Genomic DNA, 26,518 nt, shown 5'->3' with positions numbered 1-26,518 from the left:
TTCCAGTTTCCTCTCCTCCCCCCCAGTTCTCTCCTCAGGACCATTTTTAATCCAAGGTTTGTGAAAGACCAACAGCATGGGGGTAGGGGCGGGGCAGCAGGAACCCCACCTGATTAGTGTACCATCAAGGCCAGACATCTGGTGGGTGGTCCATGAGTTTGGGAGAGACAGAATGGAGGTGGGAGGGAGGGGCAGAGGGAGGTGGAGAGAGAAGTAAGAAGAAATGAAGGAAGAAGGGAGGGAGGGAGGAAGGGAGCTGAAGGATGGAGGGAGGGAGGGAGCTGAAGGATGGAGGGAGGGAGGGAGCCTGGGCCCTGGAGAGGAAATACTAAGGCCTCATCTCTCTCTGCAGGTTTGCAGCCAACCTCATCTCCGGTGTGCTCAGCTACAAGGCCCTGCTGGACAGGTAGGACACAGCCCAGCCTGAGAAGTGTAGTACCCTGTTCTGGCACAGTCTGTTGACCCATCTGTCCCCCTACCACACTAGCCAAGGAGCTCCCAGAGGGCAGAGAACTTGCCTTTTTCCAGCTCTGTGTTCTGGGCTCCCATCACAGAGCAAACAGCCCCCTTGAACTTCCTGAGCATCAGAATGACCTTTACCCCAGCTGGCCTAGCCATTCATGGTTACTGTGCCCGGGGTAAGCACGATCCCTCCTTGATCTCTTTAAAATGCCCCCCTCCCTCCATACGTCTTATATATACACATGCCATGATTCAGCGTGTCAGGAATATAGAGAGCATATCAAAAGGTGGGGAAGGAAAAGTTGTTGGAGCGCGGTGATGGTGAGTTCAGCCTTGTTACTCACTACGTGAAAGGAATGGGCTCCCCACTCTGAGCCTGTTTCCTCAACCCTATCAAACTTGAGAAATGGGTGAGCTGACTCAGTGGACCCAAAGGTGTCCTGACAGATGGAGAGAGCTGCATAAGCACAGTGGATCATCACTGATTTTAGGAGGAAAGTCCCTTTTCCAGCCAAGCACCAGGTGCCCAGGAGCAGCAGAGGGAGTGAGAGGGCGTGGGGGACCCCATGAGAGGGTCTCAGAGTCCCCAGAGGCAGGAAATATAAGGGCATCAGATGCTGGAAAGAAAGAAGGGTCCAAAGCAATGTCCATTGCACAGACGGGGAAGCTGAGGCTCAGAGAGGTTAAGGGTCTTGTCCGTGATCACACAGCCAGGAGGTGGCAGAGTGAGGAAGGCACAGGGGCAAACTTCACTTTCTCTTTAACTTGATCCAACTGAGTCTTACCCAGACTTGTGGGAGAGGCTTAGACCTACAGCCCCTCCAGGGTAGGGCTGTTTCCTCTGGAGAGGAGGGGGCAGGCCCCCAGACCCAAAGTGCAGAGTAGCTCAGGGCTTGGGCCCTGGGGTCAGCAGACCTGAGTCTGAATTCTGACACCCACAACACAGGACGTGTCGATCTTGGGTGAGTAATCACTCCTAGCTATATACCCCTGTCTGTCAAATGGAAATAATAATAGTAGCAGCCTCTTGGGGCTGCTGCAACTGTCCTATGAGATGATGCCTTCAAAGCTTTCAGCCCTAAGTTAGGCACACAGCAGGCTCTTCATGCATTTCTGAACCAAACGCTCCTAGACTTCTGTCTGCTCACTCCTCTCCGTACCATTCCCTCGCTGGGTCACCAGACCTTCCGGCTACTGTTACTCGTGGTGTTTTTTTGGTGTCTCTCTTCCTCGCTGGGAGAACTCTGCCATCCCCCAGAACTCAGTGCTACTGACACTCAACTCTCTGATTTCAGAGAGCTTCATCCCTTACCTTGTCCAGCTGGACAGCAGAGGAGGAAGGGCACCACCCACGGCCTTGTACCCTTCCATCGCTGACAGTCTAGACCCCAGACTCCCACGTGTGTGTGCGTGCGCTTGTGCGCATGCATGTGGGCACACTCACACAGACATGCATACCTGTACATATCCAAGTGAAGGTTCCCACATCTGATCACCGTAAATGTCATAAGGCTGGAAATTTATGCCATTGCCCAAGCGCCTGTTTTAGACGCTCCATTTACTCATTTATTCATTTGCTCACTTTGCAAATTGATGTTGGGAAGGTGAAGGGAAATAAGGCCCCATTCCTGTCTTCGAAATGTTCTCAGACCGTTTGGCAAGACAGACACCTCAACAGCACAGAATACAGCTGTGTCGGAAGGAGGAAGGAGGGAAGGAAGAAAGGAAAGAAGGAAGGAAGGGAAGGAGGGAGGAGAGAAAGAGACAGAAAGAGAGAGAAGAAAAAGGAGGAAGAGGAAGAGGAAAAGGAAGGGAAGGCAGAAGGGGGAGAGGAGGAGGAGACAGAAGGAGGGAAGACAGGGCAAGAGAGAAAGTGAGAGGGAAGGAGGAGGAGAAAAAAGGAGGGAAGAAAGTACACGAGACACGCTGAGACCACAGGAGAAAGAGAACTTTCCACCTTGAACTCAGAGGAGGTTTCTAGAAGAGGTGATGAAGGAGTAGGCTCTAAAAAGAGTAGAGGGGGGCTTCCCAGGTGGCGCAGCGGTTGAGAGTCCGCCTGCCGATGCAGGGGACGCGGGTTCGTGCCCCGGTCCGGGAAGATCCCACATGCCGCGGAGCGGCTGGGCCCGTGAGCCATGGCCACTGAGCCTGCGCGTCCGGAGCCTGTGCTCTGCAACGGGAGAGGCCACAGCAGTGAGAGGCCCGCGTACCGCAAAAAAAAAAAAAAAAAAAGAGTAGAGGAAGTTTTCTAAATACATTAGTTGAGAGCAGGAGTGAGGGTGAAAGTGTGCCAAGCAGAGCAGCAGAAGCAAAGGCCCAGAGGGCTGAGATGGCCAGATCCGCACCTGTGCACATGCAGTGCATGAGGCCGGGCGAGGCAGACTAATGGAGGCCGGAGAACACCCCGAGGGGCTCCACGGGGCACTCCACTGCTTTAGAAAGTGGCAAATCGAGCTCTTTGACAGCCATCGTCATGCAGTTCTGGTGTTTCTGCTCCACTTTGCCTAATCAGGTTAGAGTAGAATCAACTCTGATTCCCTGCCTCCCTCCCCTCCCTCCCCTCCAGCCACTCCATCCCCACTGACTGTGCCAAGGGCCAGCTGTCAGGGCAGCAGCTCTGTATGAAGCAGTACTACGGGCTCTTCTCCTCCTACCGGCTCCCTGGCCACACCCAGGACACGCTGGTGGCCCAGAAGAGCAGTGTCATGCCAGAGCCTGAGCACGTCATCGTGGCCTGCTGCGACCAGGTAGGCGGCCCCTTGCTGCTGCAGCCTCTCAGGCTTGGGGAGGGGTGCACGTGTGTTCCTCCATTCCTGCTTCTCCAAGGGTGTTCCACCCCCTCCCGGAGTCACACGGTGAGCTGGGGCAGGGTGGCCCCAAAGTGGGGTGTCTTGAGTCCTGGTCAGTCCCATTTCTCTCCGCTGGTTGGATTTTAAGAACGAGGAGAGTCATCAATTGAGAATGCCTTCAGTGGGTTCCCATTTCAGTCCTGACCAGCCAGGTCAGGTTCAAAGAACCGCCTGGATGAACTGAGAGTCGTTAATGAGACCCAGCATGTCCTTAGCCCTTCCACATGCAGTCACCCAGGCTGTGGCCTTCCTGGAGACCACATACAGACAGACAGACAGCTTACAGACTGACTGTCAGGACGTCCATGTCCAGACCATAGGCTTGGCACTTCCGTTCATCCCATCTGATACTATGATGGCCCTGCAGAGGGGACCTTGGAATCTCCATTTGACAGATGAGGAAACGAGACTTAGGTTAAGTGGCTTGTCCAAGGGTGAGAAGTCCTCCTAGGTCTGCCAGTGTCACAAGCCCACAAGGTCCTCAGACTGGGCTCCAGGGAACAAAAAAGAGTCCATGGGGGCCCAGGGGACAGGGCGAGCACGAGGACTTCTGACAACAGACAGTATATTCTATATATTGAGGCTCCACATAAATATTCCATCTGACTAAAAGCTGTTTTGTTTTCTGTCAAAACCCAAGTGTGACACCCACCCTGGGGACTCCCCTGGTATGTTCTACAGTGTTTTCTTCTTGGGCTTATCTGACATTTTCAGTCTAAGCCGGGAGCCCTAAAGTCTGCCATCGGAGGATGGCTGTTCCCGGGTTCGAAGCCCACCTGACGCCTGGCCGGCCACAAAACGAGGACCTTTCTCCATCTTCGTTCAAAAGTCAAACCCAGAATTTCCCAGCGCTCACGCACCCTAGCGTCCACCCCTTCCAGAAACGCTCTCAGGCTCCCACCCTGAGCCAGGCCACCTGTATGCTGTCCAGCGTGTGGGACCAGGCACTCACGTCAACCAGCTAACAAGCGTTCTTGACCTGGGGCTGGGAATAAAACCCTTTACAATGCCCGAGGCTCTAGCTTCAAAACTGCTGAACGACAGCTCACAAGCCTTACACACAGAGCACACGCAGGTGCACATGTATCTGTGTACACGTACGCGTAGAGCATTTCGTGTGTTGTGTCTCCATTTTAACCTTCCTCTGCATATTATTCGCTGACTTGCTTTTTTCTCCACTCACCAGTGTGTTTGAGATCTATCCCCGTAGCTGTACCTAGAGCTAGTTCATTCCCTTTAACTGCTGGATAGTCATGCACTGGATGAGTACACCACAATTTACTGAACCATTCCCCTGCTGGAGGACATTTGGGCTCTCTGTACCGCTTTGCTATTGCAAACAGGCTGATATGCACATTCCTTTATATGTCTTTCCGGGCACAAGAGTATGCGTTTCTCTAAGCCTTAGGCTAGAGTATGTATTTATAAGAACAACTGCTGGATTATAGGGCATGCACATTTTCAGTTTTGATTGACACAGCCCTCCAACAGCAGTTGTATCCGTTTCTACTCAATTCCCCACAAACATAATGGTTTTATGTAATCTAGGAACTACAGAAACAAGCTTTCTTCAGTAAGTTTAATCTGACCTTCTTTGATTTGGGGCAGTTTGGAGTCCAGCACAGTCAGCAGTGTTGGGCTGGTCCCCACATTATGACTCTTCAGAACCATCACATACCTTGGGAACCAGGGGCCCGAGCATCCCCGCCCTGCCCCCACGCGGAGGCTCAGGGAGGGCCCGACGCCTTGGGCTGACCGCCCTGAGTGACGTCTTTGACCTGTTTCCCCCACAGTTCTTTGTCTTGGATGTTGTGATTAATTTCCGCCGTCTCAGTGAGGGGGATCTGTTCACTCAGTTGAGAAAGATAGTCAGAATGGCTTCCAACGAGGATGAACGCTTACCTCCAATCGGCCTGCTGACGTCAGACGGGAGGAGCGAGTGGGCTGAGGCCAGGACGGTCCTCGTGAAAGGTTAGCAGCAGTGCCCAGTACGTCTCCACGCTCATCTCATCCTCACACCCATCGGCTCCCCTCCCTCCAGGGTCGGGCGCCGTGCCTCATCCTCATTTGCCATAGCGCGGGGAGCTCAGGCCTCCCTCCAGCCCAGGACCGATGGCCTGTCCTACTGCCAGCCGAGGTGCCTTGAAACTGAAGGCACATTCTGTGCCCTTGTAATTCATCTGACAACGTGCTAGCTTTCTGGGTGAGGCTGACTAGCCCTGGAATCTGAGGATGTCCAGGAATATTGAGGGAGGGAAGGTTATGAGCTGGATGAAGGCCAGCTGCAATGAAGCAGTTGTGTTTTACCGGTGGGCAGGGATGGTACTCATTTCAAGAGTCTGAGTCACTGGGAGAGCTGTCAGGTGGGGATCTGGGATGGAGCCCACCTCTGGGAGGGTGGTTGGCTGCCTCCTTCCTGTGATTTCACGGTCCCGGAACTCTTCACCTTCAAGCTGACCTTATCCTTCAGGCTGCTGCTCTTATGAAAGTTTCTGAGCGTTCCCATAAGAAATCCAGGAAGAGCCTTAAAATTTTCAGATCATCCTTCTGGAAACGACTTTTCAAACCCCAAGCGAGCCCTATTCTCAGAAACCGGATGGAGAGCCTTCCTTTCTTGTCTACGTTAGAGATTCCCAGATGAGGGGTGACACTTCTGTGAGCCTCTGTCTGCCCCTCAGGTTTTGATGCGGCCAGGTGACCATTTGGACTCCCTGAGTGTCTGTAAGCTGAGGACCTGGGATAGGCCTAGGGAGTGCAAGGGACAGAAAGGATGAACCCCTGGCCCTGAGCAGCCCCTTCGAGAGGAATCGGGGAAGGGATGACAGATGAGGGAGCAGATTTAAGTACATAGTAATACAGTGTCTACCCATGTAAGGCAGTAGAACCAGCAGGTGCCCAATAAACGCTCCAGGACCTCAGAGAGGGGAGGGAGCCCTTCTAATTGGGAGGCTTTTGAAAGGCTTTGTAGGAAGAGGTGGGAATTGAGCAAAGCCCTTGACATGAGTGAGAGGGGCAGGAGGAAGGGACAGTGTCCGGGCAAGTACACCAACTGCAGGCAAAGTCGACCACCCAGCAGGGCCATGTCTGACCTGCCAGTACCATGAGGAGAGCAGTCTGGCTGGCAAAGGTGGCCATGCTAAATGTACTGAGAGAATGAGAAAGTGGTGGGGCTTGGATGTATGGCCACAGGCACCTCCCTCTCCCTAGAAAGTTCTTCCCCCAGGGCTGGCTGGCTCCTTGCACCATCCCAAACTCAGCTCAGGTGCCCCACCCTAGCCCCTCCTTGAGTATCCCCCAGCTCTCCCCAGCTCACTCTGTCCCCTTGTCCTGTTTTCTCATCTTGATTGCATTTCTCACCCTCTGAAGTCAGCTTTTCATTTGTTTGATTCGTGCTGATTATCTGTCCTGCCCCACCCCCCAAGTCTATAAGGTCCAGGAGAACAGGGGCCTTACCTGGTTTAACTGCTGAAATCTGCTGTCCCAAACACAGCTGGTCCCCAGTTATATTTGTTAAATAAAAGAATGAAGGACTGGGCTTCCATGGTGGCGCAGTGGTTGAGAGTCGCCTGCCGATGCAGGGGACACGGGTTCGTGCCCCTCTCCGGGAGGATCCCACATGCCGCGGAGCGGCTGGGCCCGTGAGCCATGGCCGTTGCGCCTGCGCGTCCGGAGCCTGTGCTCCGCAACGGGAGAGGCCACAGTAGTGAGAGGCCCGCGTACCGCAAAATAACAAAAACAAAAACAAAAAGAATGAAGGACTACTAAGGATACTGGGCCCCAGACTTACTTCCCACTTACCAATGAATTTTTCTTTCATTCGATTCTTGGGCACTTTAAAGTGTTTGGTCTTAGATCGGAGGCTGCATGGGTCACAGGGAGGTGTAAGAGTTGACCCTGTTCTCACCGAACTCACTGCCAAGTGGGGGAATTAATAACTTATGATTTGAAAGTGAGTTGATTCCCTCAGCAGACCATGGTGTAATCAAATCCCAGTCTTCTCCCCTCCAGGGAAAGAGACAGGCATCAAAAGAATCGCCTCTGCTTCCAGTACAGTTCCCACTTTATTAGCAGGCCAGGCCCAAGCCATCTCTCTGCAGAACTGCCCGGGACTGCCTTGGGCTTTGAGTGCTTGGGTGCGCTAATCGGAATTAATTTGTTAATGGCACTTGATCTGGCTTTCTGGATGGAAGTGCTGTTTCTAAAGGAAGCACCGCAGAAAGGAGGGGGCGCAAACACGCCTTCCCTTTGGAAATCTAATTAATCCAGTTAGCACTGACTGTGTCATCTGCACAGCGGGAGGCCAATCTTTCACAGAACTCTCCTCTCTGGAGCGCCCCTTCCCATGGAGGGAAAACAGGGAAACCACTTGGATACAATTTTGGTGTAAAAATGAAAGATTAAGGCAGCTTGGGCTAGAGTGGAGAGTGAAGATGGAAAGACACAGATGGGGTCTAGATATGTTTCAAACTAGAAGTGACAATAAGGAAAAGAGGAATGAGCAAGTGTCCTAGGTTTTTGATGTGAGCAACTGAGTAGATGGTGGTACCATTCACTGAGATGAGAACCAGGTGAGGGAAGTGGCAACAGAATGGAGAAGTCCTTTCCAAGTATGTTTGGGCTGAGACGCCTTGAGTCGTTAGATCTATGTGTCTGGTGCTCAAGGGAGAGGTTGGTACAGAGATATAAATTTGAGAGCCATCAGCACAGAAGTGATATTTAAAGTCATGGACTTGGATGAGATCATCTGGAAACAGAAGAATGGGGCCTTGGAGGTCAGGTAGAGAAAGATGCAAAGGGGATTGCAAAAGAGCAGCCTGTGAAGTCAAGAGGAAACCAGGAGATGAGTCACGAAAATCCAAGAGGGAAGGAGAGAGCTGCTGACCACGTGGGATGCTGCTGAGAGCTCATGGAAGAGCAAGACAGAGAGGAAACCCTGGGCTTAGCAACCCTAAGTCATCCGTGACCTTCACCAAAGTCAGACTAGAGTGCTAGGAAGGGTGAATTGTTGTATGCTGATGGAAGCCATCCAATAGCAGGAGGGAATTGTTGATGAGACGGTCACTGAGTAGTATCTTGAAGGGTGGGTGGTTCTTTTCAGACACTTTGGTACTAGAAGGAGCAGGAAAATGGGAGTGGTGGGAAGAGGATGGGGCTCAAGGGCAGTGTTTTTAGTAGGAGAGGCAAGTGCATGGAAGTAATCCAGGAAGTGAAATTGTTAATGAGGAGAGAGGAGACAAACAGAGGGGTGGAATTCTTGCAAAGGCAAAAGGAAATGGAACCCAGAGAATCAGAGGCCTTTGACTGGTACAGGGAAAACAGGAGCTGGGTCTGAGGTCCACGGGGATGTGGCTGTGGTGGCAGGAATAAGAGGAGGTTCCTCACTAGAGGCTTCTGGCTTCAGATCCGCAGAGCCACGGCTATGCACCAAGAGAGGCGAGGGTGGGACACTGGAGGCAGAAGAGAATACATGGAACAGCCTCTTGCAAAGTGGAAAAGACAGCCTACTCAGGAAACTTGCTAAGATTCATGGACTATGTCGAGCTTGTATTTGAGGGCTTGGGGTCATACATTTTAGAAGAAATTAATTAGCATTGTTTTGCATTCCCCCCCCACATAGTGCTCAGGTCCTGAGGTTCAGGAGAGGAGAAGGTGGGTTGCTGGGTTCATCCAAGGTTGGTGAGCATAACGGAGGGAGTGGGGGGCAGGTGTGGCAGGGGAATGACTATAATGTTGGAATCTGAACTGAGTAAGGAGATTCGTTAGTCTGCTCAGGCTGCCATAACAGCGTACGACACACTGGGGGGCTTAGACAACAGCCATTTATCTTCCCCCACTTCAGGAGGCTAGAAGTCCAAGATCAAGATGTCAACAGAGTTGGTTTCTTCTGAGGCCTCTCTCCTTGGCTCATGGATGGCCATCTTCTCCCTGTGTCTTCACATCGTCTTCCCTCTGTGTGTGTGGATGTCTGTGTCCTCATCTCCTCTTCTTATAAGGACACCAGTCATGTTGGACTAGGGCCCCACCCCAGTGACCTCATTTTAATTTAATTACCTCTGTAAAGATCCCCATCTCCAAATATGGTCCCATTCTGAGGTAGAGGGGGTTAGGACTTCAACTTGGGAATTTTGGGGGGACATAGTTCAGCCCATCACAGGACGGAAGTGAAAGACAGGGGAGGGTGGTGGAGAGTTGAAATAGGCAGTGAGGCCCAAGGGTTTTGGGGGTGTCAGAGAGGTGAGACGTGTTTCAGTGGGAGGTAAGAGAGTGTGAGGCAGGAGTCAAGAGTGTGGTCAGGGTGCGGCATGCTTGAACTAGGCTTCAGAGGGGGTTGGCTCCTGGTAGAGGTACATCCCCAGATGTGATGGTGGGAGTGGGTACTGAGGTTAGACCGTCAAAAGTGAGAAGTCAAGGGGCTGAGAGAGGAGTATGCCAGCCAGGTCACACACACGGGGACGTCCAAGCTACCGGAAGGACGGCCAGAGTGCTGATGGGGAGGAGGAAGCTGAGCCAGGAGCCCAGGTCATCATGGCCGGGCACTGTGAAGAAGTCAGTGGAGCCCAGCAGCAAGGAGGAGGGTGTGATGGGAGGGGTGGACGCCCAACAGCTGCAGCTCCAAAGGGAAAGGGAGGAGGAGTCATCTAGTAGCAGGAACAGAGAAGGGGAAGCCCCCTACCAACCTGGCCCCCTGGTGAGTGTGAGGGGACACAACAGTCTCTTAGGAGGGGGTTCAGGGAGGTGGGTCCTCGGGGGGCCACTCTCCAGTTGAGGCAGAAGGTGAATAGAACACTTTCAGAAGAGGTTAACAACACAGGGAATAGCCAATCAGTCACCGTGAAGAGTCCAGGAAGGAGGAGAGGGGGAGGGGGGAGGGCTGTGTCCACACAGGGGACACTGGAACAGCAGGGGATGGTGGTCATTGTTGCAAATGATGCTCCCAAAGCCCTAACCTCGGGGAAGCCTCTCTCCTGGTTCCAGGAGCAGCTGCTGGCTGTGGTTGTGAGGCTTGGGGGTCTTTCTGGCTCACAGTAAAACCACAGTTAATTCTGTGAAATGGGTTGAGCTTTCCGGGGTATCTCAGCTGAAGTCCCAAGGGCTCCACCTCCCTTCCTGGGACCCAGGCAGAGACCCAGTCCGTGGGCACTGGGCCCAGGCTGGCACTGTCCAGCAGGAGGCTTTAGCCATGCTGAGCTCCGCTCGTCCTGATGGAGGCCTGGACCAAGGAGCCTGAACGCAGACAAAATCCACCCCTGAATTCTCACAGGGTCAGCTGAGACCCAGAGGGGCAGTTGATTTCATCAACCCACTCTCTTTCCAGAGATGGTTCCTTGATCCCCCAACCAGGATGGCTGCCTCTGTGAACCCCCAGGCTGCCCAGCCCCTGACCCTCTGCCATGACATCAAGAGGGTGGAGCTCATGGAGGTCCAGTAACTGCCAGTGGGGCACAGCCCACATGGAGTGCCCTCCGGGGAGGCCAAGGGCTACAAGACCTGCTGGTACCGTTACTGCCCCTGAGGCCTACCAACTTGCTGGGGAGACCAGAATAAGCAGAATCGTGAGGGCAAGAGTGGACAGGATAAAACCAAATGAGGGTCTCCATCAGGAGTCCTGCGGGCGTCTGGAGGCCTCACCCCTCTGCATGTCATAGCCCAGGAGGCTTTCCTGTGTCAAGTGGGACTAGAGGTAAACCCAGGTGGGTTGAGGTGGGTGGGACTGGGGCTAGCTGACAGTATCAGGATCATCTAGAGAGCTCCTAAAAAGAACCCCGAAAACCCAGATTCCTGGGTGCTGGTGATTTTCCAGTGGGACTGGAGTGAGGCCAAGGAATTTGTATTCTTAAAGCACCCTCAGGTGTAGCGCAGGTTGGGACCCACTTATTCGGATATCAGCGGCTACTGTGCATGGAGGTTCCCCTTGGTGCTGAGCCCTGTCCTGGGCGCTTTCTGTCCCTTGTTGCCATCAGTCTTCATAATAGCCTATGAGGCGAGAGTTTCATCCCCACAGAGTAGAGGAGGCTGTCTCCCACAGTTTGAGGGAGTCCCCACCCTTACAGGTGGTGGGCGGTGGAGCCAGGACTGAATAAGGAACATCTGTCTCCCCAGCCTGAGATCTGCGGGGCCTGGTGGGCAGGGGTGGGATTCAGGCCTCAGGAGGGCCGTGCACATTCTCTCAGTACCTCCCACCCCGCCCAACGCGAAGCTATGGCCTTCCCGAAGCCAGGAGGAGCCAACACCGTTATCCTGGTCTGGAAATTTAATTAGACATCCAGCCCTGAGTCTGGAAGACTACAGTGCTTGTCAATTTGTAGGAAAAGGATAGCCAGCTGGAGACACCTCCACCCCACTCACCCACCGCAGCCCGCTGGCTTGCCTGGGTGCTGCCGTGGAGAACCTGCAAGCAGACTCCGGAGGCATATGCCGCCATTTACGCAGTCCCGTAAATATTTATCCCCAGCAGCCAATTAGAGCTGAGCCACTGCTTTCAAGGAGGGAGCTGACAGAAGGTAGCTGTGTCTGCAGAAGGCCTCCTCGGTCGTGGTTTACAAGAACCGCTCGGGATGGGGCATTTCGCTCTTTAAATATTGTCATCCAGAGATAGGCAAGTCTGCTGATTTGAAAAACAATTGCACATTAGCAATCACAGCATGTCTGATTTAACTGGCCCAGAAATACCTCCTGGTCTCTTGAGGCTGAAAGCTGTTTCTTGGGGCCAACCCCTCCCTCCCACAGTGGAAGCATGAAGGCTTTTATGGATGAGAGCATCCAGGCAGGGAGAGGCATGTGGTCCCAGGCAAGAGGCCTGAGCTTGACCTGTGCCTCACTGCTGTCCCCTGGAGCCTGGCTTCCTAGGCCAGGATGCGGAAATAGCAGCCCCACCCGTGGATAGGACCAAGGGGATGCAAAGCTGGTGGCCTGGTGCCAGGCACACAGAGGGTGATTGCTAAGGGATAACTCTTATTAGATTGGGGATGTTTTGCCCAAGCCCACAGCCTCTCCGGAAAAATCCGGTGAACTGAAAATGGACACCTGTTGATGGGCACTGCCCTTGCAGTCAGTGACAGTGGCCCACGGCCTCAGACTGAATGGCCTATAGGCCTTGCGTGGAGCCCTAACCCTTATTGACTCTGGGGAGCTCTTTTGCCTCCCCCAGGCTCCCCACATACCACATGCTCTGTGTGCACACACTCCAGACACCTGTCCTCTTTCATTTCTTGCTGGGCGCCATCTCTCTGGCCCTCACCGTCCATTTCATGACGAGCACTATGATATTTGGTTACAAGGCAGCTAAGAGGTTTTGGGGGTTTTTTGTATCTCCTGACCTTCTCCACTCACCACCTCTCCCCTATATTCTGGAAGTATGACAGCTCTTTAAATCTGCCTTTGTGGGAAAGGTGGCTAGAACCCAGAGGAAAGAAATTCTTGGCTCCTGACTTTTAAAAAAAAATTAAATTAAACTTATTTGGAGATAATTGCACATGCACTTGTAAGAAATAAACTCGCCTGTACCATTTTCCCCCCGAATGGTAACATCTTGCAAATCTTACAATATCACAACCAGGACATTGACATTGATACAGTGAAGATACAGAACATGTCCATCCCTACAAGGATCCCTCTGTTCCCTTTATAACCACACCCACCTCCCTTCCAGCCCCATCCCTCCTTAACCCCTAGCAACCACTAATCTATCCTTCATTTCTATGATGTTGTTTCAAGAATGTCATATAAATGGAGTCATGCAGTATGTAACCTTCGGAGATTGGCTTTTTCACTCAGTATAATTCTCTGGAGATTCATCCAAGTTATTGCATGTGTGAATAGTTCATACTGCATTCCACAGTATGGGTATATCACAATGGGTGATATAACCATCGAAGGATATCTGAGTTGTTTCTACTTTTTGGCTATTACAAATAAAGCTACTATGAACATATATGTATAGGTTTTTGTGTGATCATAAGTTTTCATTTCAGAAAAAAATGTTCAGGAATGAAATTGCTAGGTCATATGATATTTGCATGCTTAATTTTTCAAGAAACTGCTAAAATGTTCTTCAGAGTGACTGTAGCATTTTACATTCCCATCAGCAACGTATAAGTGATCCAGTTTCTCTGCATCCTTACCAGCATTTGGGATTGTCACTATTTTTTTTTTTTTACCCTTCTGATAGGTGTGTGGAGATCTTACTATAGTTATAATTTACATTTTTCTTATGACTAATGATGTTGAATGTCTTTTCATGGCTAATTTCCCTCTAGAGCTCATCTTTTGGGAAATATCATTTCATGTCTTCTGCTCATTTTCTAATTGGATTGTTTGGGGTTCAGGTTTGGGGTTTTGGGGTTTTCTTTTTACTGTGAGTTCTAAGAATTGTTTCTATTTTCTTTACTAGCCTTTTATTGGATGTGTGGCTTTATATTTTCTCCCAATATGTAGCTTATCTTTTCATCTTCTTAACAGGGTGTTTCACTAAGGAAATGTTTTTAGTTTTGATGAAATCCAATTTATCAATTTTTTCTTTTATGGATCATACATTTGGCATCAACTCTAAGAATTCTTTGCCTAGCCCGAGATCCCAAAGATGAATTTCTCCTATTTTTTTCTAAAAGTTTTATAATATTACATTTAAGTTGACTATCCATTTTGTATTAATTTTTTTATAAGATATGAGATTAAAAAATATTTTTTTTATTTGGGTATAGTTATTTTACAGTGCTGTGCTAGTTTCTCCTATACAGCGAAGTAGAGTTCCCTGTGCTGTACATCAGGTTCTTATTAGTTATCTATTTTATACATATTAGTGTATATATGTCAATCCCAATCTCCCAGTTTATCCCCCCGCCCTGCTTTCCCCCCTTGGTGTCCACACGTTTGTTCACTACATCTGTGTCTCTATGTCTGCCTTGCAAACCAGTTCATCTGTACCATTTTTCTAGATTCCACACATATGCATTAATATACGAGATTTTTATCTAAGCTTTTTTGAGGAGGGGTGCCTATGAGTGTCCAATTACTCCAATAATATTTGTTGAAAAGGCCATTCTTCCTACACTGAATTACTTTTGCACCTTGGTCAAAATCAAATGGACATATTTGTGTTAGTCTATTTTGGGGTTTTCTGTTTGTTTCCATTGATCTATGTGTTCATCTCTCTGCCAATACCACACATTCTTGGCTATGTAACTATGTGGTAAGTCTTTAAATTGGATACACTGACTCCTCCAACTTTATTGTTTTTTAAAATTGTTTTAGCTATTCTAGTTCCTTTGCCTTTTCACATAGATTTTAGAATAATCTTGTCTATATCTACAAAAAGTCTTCTGAGATTTTGATGGGAGCTGTGTTAAGCTTGTATATCAATTTGGGAGAATTGGCATCTTCACCCTGTTGAGTGTTCCAATGTGTGAATACGGTATGTCTCTCCATTTACTTAGATCTTTGAAGTTTTGCATTAGTGTTTTGTAGTTTCAGTATACAAGTCCTGTATGGTTTTGTTAGATTTACACTGGAGTACTTCATTTGTTTTGCATGATTTAAATCACATTGTATTTTTAATTTTGGTGTTCCTGCCTTGTCACTGGTATGCAGAAATATGATTTCTGATTTTTGTATGTTTATCTTGTACCTTGTGAACTTCTAACTCACTTATTAGTTCTATGTGGGTTTTTTTTGTAGATTCCTTATAATTTTTTCTACATAGACAAATCATGTAGTATGAAAATAGGCAGTTGTTTTTTCTTTCTTGTATGTTTCTTTTTTATTCCCTTTTCTTGCCTTTTTGTGCTGGCCAGAACTTCCAGTACTATGTTGAATAGCAGTGGTAAGAATGGGTATTCTTTCTTGTTCCTCATCGTAGGGGCAAAGCATGCAGTCTTTTCACCCTTAAGTATGATGTTAGCTATAGACTTTTTTTGTAGATGCTGTTTATGAAGTTAAGGAAATTACCTTCTATTCCTAGTTTTCTGAGATTTTATCATGACAAGATGTTGAATTTTGTCACTTACACTTCATCAATTGATATGATCATGGGATTTTTCTGTAGTCTGTTAATACAGTGGATTACATCAATTGATTTTCAAATATTGAACCAGGTTTGCATCCCTGGAATAAGCCCCACTTAGTCACAGTGTATAATTCTTTTTATATGTTGCTTAATTCTATTTGCTGATATATCGTTAACTATCTTTGTATCTATACTCATGAGGGTTATTTGTCTTGTAGTTGGTTGTTTTTTTCATGTGTTTGGGGGTGGTGGCAGTGGTGTACTGTTTTATCTGGTTTTGGTGTCAGGGTAACATTGGGAAGTGTTCCCGCCTTTTACATTATCTGGAAGAAATTGTGTAGATTGAAGTTAATTCTTCCCTAACTGTTTGGTAGACTTCTCTAGAACCATCTGGGCTTGGAGATTTTGGTGGGGAGGGGAAAGTTTAAACATACAAATTCAATTTCCTTAATAATTACAGGGTCTCCAAATTATCTGTTTCAGATGTGGTGCATTGTGGTAGTTTATACTTTTTAAGGGATTGGTCCATTTCATCTAAGTTGTCAAATTTATGTCTGTTGAGTTGTTCATAGTATTTCTGAAAAGTTGTCTTTCTGATATCTGCAAGATCCATAGTGATGTGCCTGTTTAATCCCTGATATTATGTCTTTTATCTCTTTTGTTTTTCTTCGTTAGTCTTGCTAGAGATTTGATTGATTTTTGAAAAGAAACAGCTTTCTTTTCATTGATTTTCTTTCTTTTTTCCCCTGTTTTCAATATCATTGATTTCTGCTCTTTGTTATTTCTTTCCTCCTCCTTGTTTTGGGTTTATTTTGCCTTTTTTCCCTAAGTTTTTGAGTTGAGAGCTTATATTATTCATTTGAGACTTTTCCTCTTTTCTGATGTCAGCATTTGTGCTATACATTTCCCTCTCAACAAAGCTTTAGCTGTGTCTCACAAATTTTGATATGGTGTATTTTTATTTTCATTTATTTCTATGTTTTTTTTTTTAATTTCCTTTAAGATTTCCTCTTTGACCCATGGATTATTTCGAAGAGTGTTGTTTAGTTTCCAAATGTTTGGAACATTTATTTTTCTGCTGTTTTTAAAAATCTTGATTCCGGTGGTCAGAGAACACATTTTGTATGATTTCAATTCTTTTCAATTAGTTGAGGATGTTTTATGGCCTAGGATATGGTCTACTGTGGCATATATATTCCAAGGGCACTTGAAGAGAATGTGCATTCTGCTGTTGTTGGGTGAAGTGTTCTATCAATAGATCCTGTTGATCGATGGTGTTGTTAAGTTCTTTTATATCCTTGCTGACTTTCTGTAGCTGTTCTGTCAAGTATCACGAGAGGGGTGTTGAAGTCTCCAATACACTTGTGGATTTGTCATTTTTCCTTCAGTTCTGTTAGCTTTTGCTTCACATATTTTGAGGTGTGTTTGGTAGATACACATTTAGGATTGCTATGTCTTCTTGGTAGATTGGCCTTTTTTTTTTATGTAATATCCCTTGACATCTCTTGTAATTTTCTTTGCTCCGAAGTTTACTTAATCTGATATTAATATAGCCACTCCTGCTTTCTTTTCATTAATATTTGCTGGATATGTCCTCTTCCATTTCCTTTCACCCAACCTATATCATCATATTTGATGTGAGTTTCTTGTAGATAGAATATAGCTTGGACATACTTTTTGTTGGCCTCCTCATAGCCTCTAGGGCCTGGGAGTATAAAGATCACCCCATAAGCCATAGAGTAGAGAAGAATTTGAGAGGTGTGATGGCAGACTTCCCTCCCAAAAGGAGCTATGATTCCTTTATCTGCGGAGGAAAGATGCTCAGATGTGATTGACAAATATTTAGAAGCTCTAAGTGTCTGAGAAGGAACCCAGTGCCTCCATCTCCCAGACTATCTATTCCCAGGGAATAGATCCCAGAGGGCTGTGTGTCTATCTGTGTGTGTGCGTGTGCACAGGTGGATGTGTTGAGGAGCAACACCTGAGGGGTCTGCAGCCCTCTAAAGGCAGAGGTGCTGTGTTCATTTTATCTTTGCTCACCTTAGTCACAGTCTGGATGCTTTCAACCTCTAACAGAATCTCCAGGGCCCTCCAAGGCCGCTTGGCCTCTGGAATTTCTGCATCGCGGAAGCTGTCAACCCCCCAGGCGTGGGTGGCAGCTCCTCCTATTACTCAACTCCGACTTCTACCTATTAAGCAGGGGCTCCTTGAGGAAGATTGATTTACCACATTAAACGAGCCTCCATGTGCTCGATGAGGATGTCACAAGACAAATGGCTCCTGCCGTGTGCCTCCAGCCCACTGCCCCGTGTTTCCATTACGTTTGGGCCAGAGTCATGGTGAATGAGTTTGGGTGTAGTTCATTTTCTGCCTTACACGATAAACTTGTCAGCATTTGACCGATCAGCTGCTTGTATGCAAGGAGTTCATTTGCAAGGCGACCTGGCATCCCAGCTCTGCTGTCCTGCTCCCATTTCACTCTGTCTAATGAGCTAGGACCCAGTTCCCGTTGGCTGGTGCTGCGCTCCGGGGCGCTGCTCAACCTGCACCAGTGGTGATAGTTCAGCCCCTCCTCAGGGGTCCCTCTCTCCTGCCTGGAGGTGGCTGGGGCACTGATGCCTTTTTTGCTGCCAGCCTCAAGTCACCCGGCTGGGAAGGAGAGTGCCAAACTCCCACTCTTCTGCATAGAGGCGGCATCAGACCTGCTCCCCAGCCTCTGAGATGGACAGGCCTGCCGTGGACTTCCTGGGGAGCTGCAGCCTGCCCACTCCACACTGGCCTTGGGGCTGTTTCATAGGCAAATACCAAGCCTGGGCTCTCAGAGCTCACTGAGACATGGACCAACGTGTGTAACATCGGGGTTGCCCATGGTCCCCAGGCCCAGGCCCTCCCCAAGTGGCTAGGCATCACTGACAAGCTCCACCCACAAGCCTGGGTGTCTACTGCCTAGCCTCAGAGCCTTTTCCAGCACTGTTATCTCCCTTCCTCTCCGCCTATTTGAATCAGACCCAGGCCTAGCCAAGGCCTCCCATGCTTTGAAGCCCCCAGCCACCCTGATCCCAAAGGACCCCCAGAATAGCACACAGTGCAGGGCCAGGCACCATGGCCATTGGCAGGGACTCCTATAGGAGCAGAGAGGGGCAGGGTGGGAAGCTTTGCAGAGAGTGAGGAATCCCTTTCCTGTCTCCATCTCTCCCCCATCCCTTCCATCCCATGAAGCTCCATGCCCCAAAGGCAGTGGTTTCCTGACTTTCAAGGGGCTGGCTGGGCTCCTCTGAGCTCCCTCTCTGAGCTGTGCCCACAGATCTCAGCCTCACCTATCCATGCACACTCAAGTCCATTGCCAGCCACGGACACTTTCTTGTGCCCACCTGGGCTGGGGACCCAGGCCCTGCTCTCTGTGAGCTCAAAGGTGTGGGAAGAGGGGGCCAGATCAGGGCTCCTGGAGCTGGACTGTCGGTGACAGGGTTTTGGGGCGTGACAGGGTCACGCACTGTAGGGTCATGCACAGAGCGCTAGGAGGTGATGGTTACATGGAGCGAGCAGAGGGTCCTCATCTGCCCTGAGCACGCAGCCGAGCCGGCTTGTTCCCGGTGTGAGGCGTCCTGGAGGGCAGGAGCTCTCTGGGCTGCTCCCACCCACGCCGGGCGCAGGGTCGGTACCATGAGAGGGTTAGGGAACTTGGGAGGATTTGACCAGTAGGGCTTTGCTAGGCAGAGAAGGAGAAGGGCCCCCATACAGGGGGCAGCCTGCGCGATGGTGAGGGGATGAATGTGCGCAGGCGACTGGGAGTGACAGGAGGCTCCTGTGAGGTCCATGCAGGGATTCAGGGCAGGCGACCTGGAGGGGCAGCAAACGCGAGCAGTGGAGCCCAGGAGCCACGCTGAGAAGTTTGGATCCTTCCTTGTGGGCCGTAGAAGTTGTTTCAGGTCGAAGAGGGTGATGTGGTGACTGTATTACACTTAAGGAAGGGCGGAGGGGAGTTCTCCACCCCCCAGCCCACCCCCAGCACAATGGTGTCTCGTTTGCCGTTCAGTCCCCAGGTCATGGCCCAAAACCTTGATGTGGATCAGATGAGGCAGGAAAGTCCAAGAGGCCATGTGGAAGGTGATGAGTCATCCTGGACCCACAGGAGTCAAGAGGGATCCTGAACCCCCAGGGCTCCCCGAATCCATATTCTAGACAGGAAGCGGGGAAGGGAGAGCTGAGGGTGGGCTGGCTTGCTGGTTAGCCTCGTTCGCAGACTAGAAGGTCTCCTCTGAGAGACATCTCCTTCCCCCAGGATTTGCAAGAGGAGGGAGGAAGGGGATAGTGGGGACTGCAGACTCCTTTCACTCGAGGATGTCTGTGGACGCCTCTCACGAACCTGGAGAAATCGCCCTGGCGTAGCGGGGACTGCACAGGTGGCCTTAGCATCTGTGTGCCCAGTAGGTGTTGAGGAGACCCAGGGGAGGGTCTCAGGGATTGCCTCACTCGAGGCTGCCTATGCCAGGAAGGAAAGCAGCCCGAGAGCCTGGGGTGAGGCCAAGAGGAGGCAGGAGCAGACAGGACTTTCTCGATGGCCGTTCCAGGCCCCTAACTGGACAGAGGGAAGGATGGGCCGAGTCCGGCTGTGGTCCTCACTGGCAGCGTCAGCTGTGTACTCAGCCTCCCACTGACCGGGGAAGGTGCTGCTGTGCCTAGCTCAGCCCATGGGCAGGACCTGGCTGGTGAACAGCACAGGGAGACCTGAGCCTGAGGGTGTGGAAGCCGTACCTGCTCCCACACATTCCTTGGACTTCAGGAAGGCAGATTCCAGGCGACTGTGACACACGATGGGGATATTTCTTGGCTTCAGGCTCTGGAAGGAAAGAAGGCGCCAGAGCTGGGGGCTGGGGTGGGGGTGAGAGCTCTGAAAAGAGAAGTTCTGATTCAGCAGTCCCTGGGGTTCCAGCAGGAGGGGCAGGAGGGGAGAGGAGTTGTGGCTGCAGAAGCAGAGGGCTGCGTGTCCAGGCTCAGAATCGAGGGGCACAGAGCTGACTGCAGGAAAGAGCAGAGCCAGCACCCAGGACCAGGGCTGCCCAAGGGTCTGCATTAATGCCGAGACAGGAGGGAGCTGGGAGGGGGCTCGACTGCCTTCTTGGAGGGATCTTCAGCCCCCAGAGTGTTTCTCTCTGACACAGAGAATAGCATTCTGGACAGGGATCTTGTACTTAAATGACTGCAGGGACAAGAGGGTTAAATAAATGAGAGAGGACTGGGGCAAACCAAGGGCGCAGCTTCTCAGCTCCAGCTAATTCCTGCAGTGTGAAGATGTGAATCCAGTGTAACCAGACTGTATAAGTTAGTATTAGATTTGGCCACATGTGACTGAAAACCCAAAATAATAGTGGCTTAAAAAAAATAGAGATTTCTCTCTCTCTTCCTCTCTCTCTCACATATATGAGAACTGAGCCCTCCAGAGCTGATAGGTGACTAGGATTCTTCCATCTCACCCCAAGGGTGTGGCCCACAGCCTCCTGGCCCAAAACGGAGGCTAGAGCTCTGGCCATCACACCTGTGTTCCAGGCAGCAGGATGGAGGAAGGTGGAAAGAAGGGCAAAGAGCATGTGCTAGTTGTATTTAAGGAGGTTTCTTGGAAGCTGTCATATAGTGTTTCTAGATTTTGTTGGCAGAATTGAACACATGATTTCCCCCAGCTGTAAGAGGAGCCAGGAAATGTAGCTGTAGTGCTGCTCGTCCCTGTGCCAAGCTAAAAACCAGGAGTTCAATGACTAAAGGGGGTATGGATATTGGAATACGCCACGTAATGCCCCTTTGCTTCCAAATAACAGGCACTCCATCTTCTCATGCATAGAACACACTGGGGCTGGGGGAGGGCTGTAACCCCGCGCCTCATCCAGCCCAGAGGTCAGGAGGTCTGGGTGATGTTCATCCCTCGCCATCGGGTCCTGATGCCCGCACACCCTGTGTGGGATGGTGGAAAAAGAATACTGTCACCACGGTAAAGACTCCTGACTGGGAGAAGGGATACACAGCAGCACACAGTCAGGTCCCACTGGGCAGCCTTTGCGAATCTTCCTGTGCTTATTGGAGGAAGCTGCCTGGGGCAGCCCATCTGGCTGGCCCAGCTCTATTCCTGGAGGAACTCCATACCCAGTGTCCCCCATGGAGGAGTCAGGCTCCCTTGGTGACGTGTCTCCTGCACAACTCAGTGGCTTTTAGATGAGTTCTACGTGTCTGAAACTGCCCCAATGATCTCATCTGGATATAGGTTAAGGGGCAACCTGGCCCTTCCACTTACCCTCTGCGTGGAAACAACAGCTGGGGTGATGGTGGTGGGAGGGGTCTGGGAGAACAACATCCTCACTCCCTTACTTCCGATTTTCATGTGAAATTGACTAATTGAAATATTTTGGCAACTAATGTTTGAAAATTATAGTTCAGGACAAATGAACTTGCCTATGTGCCAGATACGGCCCTCGGGTGTGAGTGGAGGGTACCGCTGGGTGGGGGAATTGGAGCTCCTTCTCTGGCACAGGCTGGCCCGAGGGTCTAACATTTACAGGGAAGGTCCCACACCACCCCTTTTCATCCTGGCAGGCAGGACCAGTGACCTCACATCTGGGGTCAGAACTGGCTACAGCTGAAGGGCAGGACTCTTGCAGGGACCCTGACGGTGAGCTGGCCCCTGGGGTTAGCATAGAAGCTCAGGACAGTCAGGCTGACTTCCCAGCCCAACCCCTGGGGTGGTGGGGGACTCAGGACTGGCTCAAGATCTGGGTGTCCATACGTGTGTCCGCCTGTGGCATGTGGGGCTCTGCAGAGGGGACCCCGGGCCCGGGGCAGGGCAGGTGCTAAGTAAGGCCATGCTTGCCTTCCCTGCAGACTCCACCAACAGGGACTCTCTGGATATGATCGAGCGCTGCATCTGCCTGGTGTGCCTGGATGCCCCGGGAGGCGTGGAGCTCAGCGACACCAACAGGGCGCTCCAGCTCCTCCACGGCGGAGGCTGCAGCAAGAATGGGGCCAACCGCTGGTATGACAAGTCCCTGCAGGTAAGCCTCCCCCTGGCAGGGCCAGTGGCCGGAGCTGCCTCGTGCTTACATCCAGCAGGCTCTCTTGCTGGCTTCTGCTGCCTGGGAGGTTGCATCTGGGGCTGAGGGAGCGGAGGACATGTGCCATTGGTGTCAGGTCCTGGACTGGCCAGAACTCTTCTCAGGAGCAAGCGGCCAAACCCAGCTCCAACCCCCCTAACCTTCCTGCAGCCCAGCCTAAGGGGTCTCTGGGTCAGGCCTGGGGCTCATTCCCCATCTTCCATCACACACTGTAAGGTGGGGGCATACCAGGGGCTCCCATCAAACAAATCCTCAACACATTCAGCAAGAAGGCACATGAAAAGATGCTCAATATCACCAATTATTAGAGAAATGCAAATCAATACTACAACAAGGTATCACCTCACACCAGTCAGAATGGCCGTCATCAAAAAATCTACAAACAATAAATGCTGGAGAGGGTGTGGAGAAAAGGGGACCCTCTTGCACTGTTGGTGGGAATGTAAATTGATACAGACACTATGGAGAACAGTATGGAGGTTCCTTAAAAGACTAAAAATAGGGCTTCCCTTGTGGCGCAGTGGTTGAGAGTCTGCCTGCCAATGCAGGGGACACGGGTTCGTGCCCCGGTCTGGGAAGATCCCACATGCCGCGGAGCGGCTGGGCCCGTGAGCCATGGCCGCTGAGCCTGCGCATCCGGAGCCTGTGCTCCGCAACGGGAGAGGCCACAACAGTGAGAGGTCCGTGTACCGCAAAACAATAAATAAATAAATAAAACTAAAAATAGAACTACCTTATGATCCAGCAATCCCACTACTGGGCATATACCCTGAGAAAACCATAATTCAAAAAGACACATGTACCCCAATGTTCACTGCAGCACTATTTACAGTAGCCAGAACATGGAAGCAACCTAAATGTCTATCAACAGATGAATGGATAAAGAAGATGTGGCACATATATCATCTAGGGTGTTGGGCCATGGACCCGTGTCAGGCTGCGGCCTGTTAAGAATCGGGCTGCACAGCAGGAGGCGAGCGGCGGGGGAGCTAGCAAAGCTTCATCTGTGGCTCCCCCTCGCTCCCATTACCGCCTGAACCATCCCCCTCTCCCCCCAGTCCATGGAAAAAATGTCTTCCACGAAACCAGTCCCAAGAAGGTTGGGGACCACTGATATATACAATGAAATATTACTCAGCCATAAAAAGAAACAAAGTTGGGTCATTTGTAGAGACGTGGATAGACCTAGAGACTGTCGTACAAAGTGAAGTAGGTCAGAAAGAAAAAAACAAATATCGTATATTAATGCATATATGTGGAATCTAGAAAAATGGTACAGATGAACCTATCTGCAAAGCAGAAATAGAGACCCACACGTAGAGAACAAACATATGGACACCAAGGGAGGGAAAGGGAGGGTGGGATGAATTGGGAGATTGGGATTGACATATATACACTACTATGTATAAAACAGATAACTAGGGCTTCCCTGGTGGCACAGTGGTTGGGAGTCCGCCTGCTGATGCAGGGGACACGGGTTCGTGCCCCGGACCGGGAAGATCCCACATGCCGCGGAGCGGCTGGGCCCGTGAGCCATGGCCACTGAGCCTGCGCGTCCGGAGCCTGTGCTCCGCAATGGGAGAGGCCACAACAGTGAGAGGCCCGCGTACCACAAAAAAAAAACAACAACAACAGATAACTAATGAAAACCCACCATACAGCACAGGAAACTCTACTCAGTGCTCTGTGGTGACCTAAATGGGAAGGAAATCCAAAAAAGAGGGGCTATCGGTATACATGTAGCTGATTCACTTCTCTGTACAGCAGGAACTAACAAAATATTGTAAAGCAACTATACTCCAATTTAAAAAAAAAAAGAATCATGTCTGATGCCTGAAGATGTCAGGCACCCTGACATCTTGTCCGTCACCCTGACCTGGCCATGTCGATATACCTCCCTTCATCCCTGAGGAGTAGGGTAGCCCAGCATCTCCACAGAAGAGAAGTCATAAAATGAAACAAAACCATTCATATATATATACTTTTTAAATTTATTTTTATTTTTGGCTGTGTTGGGTCTTCGTTGCTGCACGCGGGCTTTCTCTAGTTGTGGCGAGCAGGGGCTACTCTTCGTTGCGGTGCGTGGGCTTCTCATTGCAGTGGCTTCACTTGTTGCACAACACGGGCTGTAGGCGCACGGGCTTCAGTAGTTGTGGCTCGTGGGCTCTAGAGCGCAGGCTCTGTAGTTGTGGCGCATGGGCTTAGTTGTTCCGCGGCATGTGGGATCTTCCCGGACCAGGGCTCGAACCCGTTTCCCCTACATCGGCAGGCAGATTCTTAACCACTGCGCCACCAGGGAAGTCCCTGTTTATATATTTTTCATTCACGTGACATCAGCCCAGAAACAAGACATTCACTTTGGCCTGGAGAAAAATACTCACACAGATGACGATGAAGATTGGGCCATTCATTCCCGTCCCCCATTCTTTTACCCCAGCACGCCAATCCTGTATCTAACCTTATTTGTAAAGCCCCCGCACTTTCACAATGACCATATTAAGTAGCACGCGGCCATCTTTATGTTTTGATTTAGCATCACTCACGCTGGTAAGCATTTCTAGGCCGCCTCTCGTTGTTCTCCCTCTCTGTACCCTACATTCTGCAGGTTAGCCTTTTTATTGGTTTGCATATTGATTCTGCTATTTCTGCTGAGTTCTCTCCCTGCTGCGCTGGCTACTTAGCCTCCACCAGTGGTGCTAATGGCTTGTAATCTTTCATGGAGCAGCTGTGGGATTGAAATGATATAATGGATGTACAGGACCTGAAATATAGTAAGCCTTGGTAGTGGTTTTTAAAAGATACCATTTTCCTCCCTTTCTTTTAGCGACAGGGACAGAAAAGCACTAATGTGTGAGTGGGCACAGCCCTCCCCTCCTGCCTCACGTGGATGACCATGCCCACCTCTGGGCTCTTTTTGCAGGCAGGACAGATTATCAGGGGAGCCGGAGAAGCCAAACAGGCTCCATGAATGTGAACTGTAAGGTTCAAGAGTGAGTCTCAGGACAGAAAGGCAGGGGACACAAAGGGAGAGAGCAAAGAGCCTACAAGGGATGAATCTTGAGAGAAACTCTGTGGGAAGTGTGTTTGCTTGAAGAATGGGAGAAAAGGTTCGGGCAGCTATGAGATTGGAGGAGACAGGGAGACAGCTCAGAGGTGTGCTGTGCCACAGTTCCCTGGAAGGTCTCATAAAGGTTTCAATAGCTTGTTGGTTTGTTTTGCTTATGGATGACAGGCTAGTACTTCTTGAGTGTGATGCTGTGCTGAGGTGGACCTCAAGGCAGCCCCACTTTATTCACGTTATGCTTTAAGAATCAGATCTCATTCTTCTTGTTATTTTCTCCTAGTCCTTTTGTACATACTGAGTATGTCCCTTTTCCAAGTCAACTAAATCCAGCCTTTGTACAGTCATAAAAATCATAAGTAATCTTCACAGTTCCCGTGGGCCTTTCATATGCTTTCTCTAATCCTCACATTGATCTGGTGAACTGGGCCTTATTGGATCCATTTTAAATGAGAGCAAACTGAAGCCAGAGAGTTGAAGTGTCTTGTCAAAGCTCTCCCAGCTGGCAGGCGGCAGCCACAGAGCTGGAATCAGGGTCCCTGACTTGAAGCCCAGGCGGCAGTTAATGGGGCATCCTCCATTCACCTTTCTTTCGCTCCCATCAAGGGACATTTTATTTCTCCCTAGGAATCCGCACACCATCCAAAATGGATCATTATCTTTCGTTACTCATTTAACAAAATTATGAAGCACCTACTATGGGGCGATCCTGGGAGTAGTATCAGGGGTGGCCAAACACACAGCGTCCATCAGACACATAATCACACAAAGCAGACCAGGATGGTGGCCCTTATGTGCACCGTGAAGGGGAAACAGGGCTAACAGGAGCCTAAGGAGCTTGCCCAGCACCCGAGGAGAGTGTGTACAGCCTCGGCGTGAGCTCTTAGGAATCGCTGGGCTGCTTGAGCCAGGGAGCTCTGGGCTCCACCTTCACTGCCTGGGGCATTTCTGGGAAGGAGGTCACACAGTTTAGAGCTGTCTTGAGGCTCCCATACTCTCAGGCCGTGGCAATGGCATGCAGCGTTCTTTTCAGGAAATGATGTGCTTT

The 26,518-nt window shown here is 50.2% G+C and overlaps 1 protein-coding gene across 2 annotated transcripts in view; it reads left to right on the top strand.

The window, feature by feature from the left end:
* Positions 1-26,518, top strand: part of CHAT (choline O-acetyltransferase) — a gene marked incomplete at both ends in the record, with an annotated part of 46,780 nt that overhangs the window by 5,917 nt on the left and 14,345 nt on the right. For both annotated transcript variants that reach the window (XM_079900253.1, XM_079900254.1), the window contains 4 exons: positions 353-406; positions 3,029-3,209; positions 5,105-5,282; positions 22,180-22,349. In XM_079900253.1, the coding sequence (XP_079756379.1) occupies positions 353-406; positions 3,029-3,209; positions 5,105-5,282; positions 22,180-22,349 (583 nt within the window). The remainder of the gene's footprint in view (positions 1-352; positions 407-3,028; positions 3,210-5,104; positions 5,283-22,179; positions 22,350-26,518) is intronic.

Source organism: Stenella coeruleoalba, assembly GCF_951394435.1.
Source record: "Stenella coeruleoalba genome assembly, chromosome: 16".
NCBI classification, from domain to species: Eukaryota; Metazoa; Chordata; class Mammalia; order Artiodactyla; family Delphinidae; genus Stenella; species Stenella coeruleoalba.
Note: the sequence above shows the minus strand (reverse complement) of the source record. Positions and strands in the feature narration are given on the sequence as shown.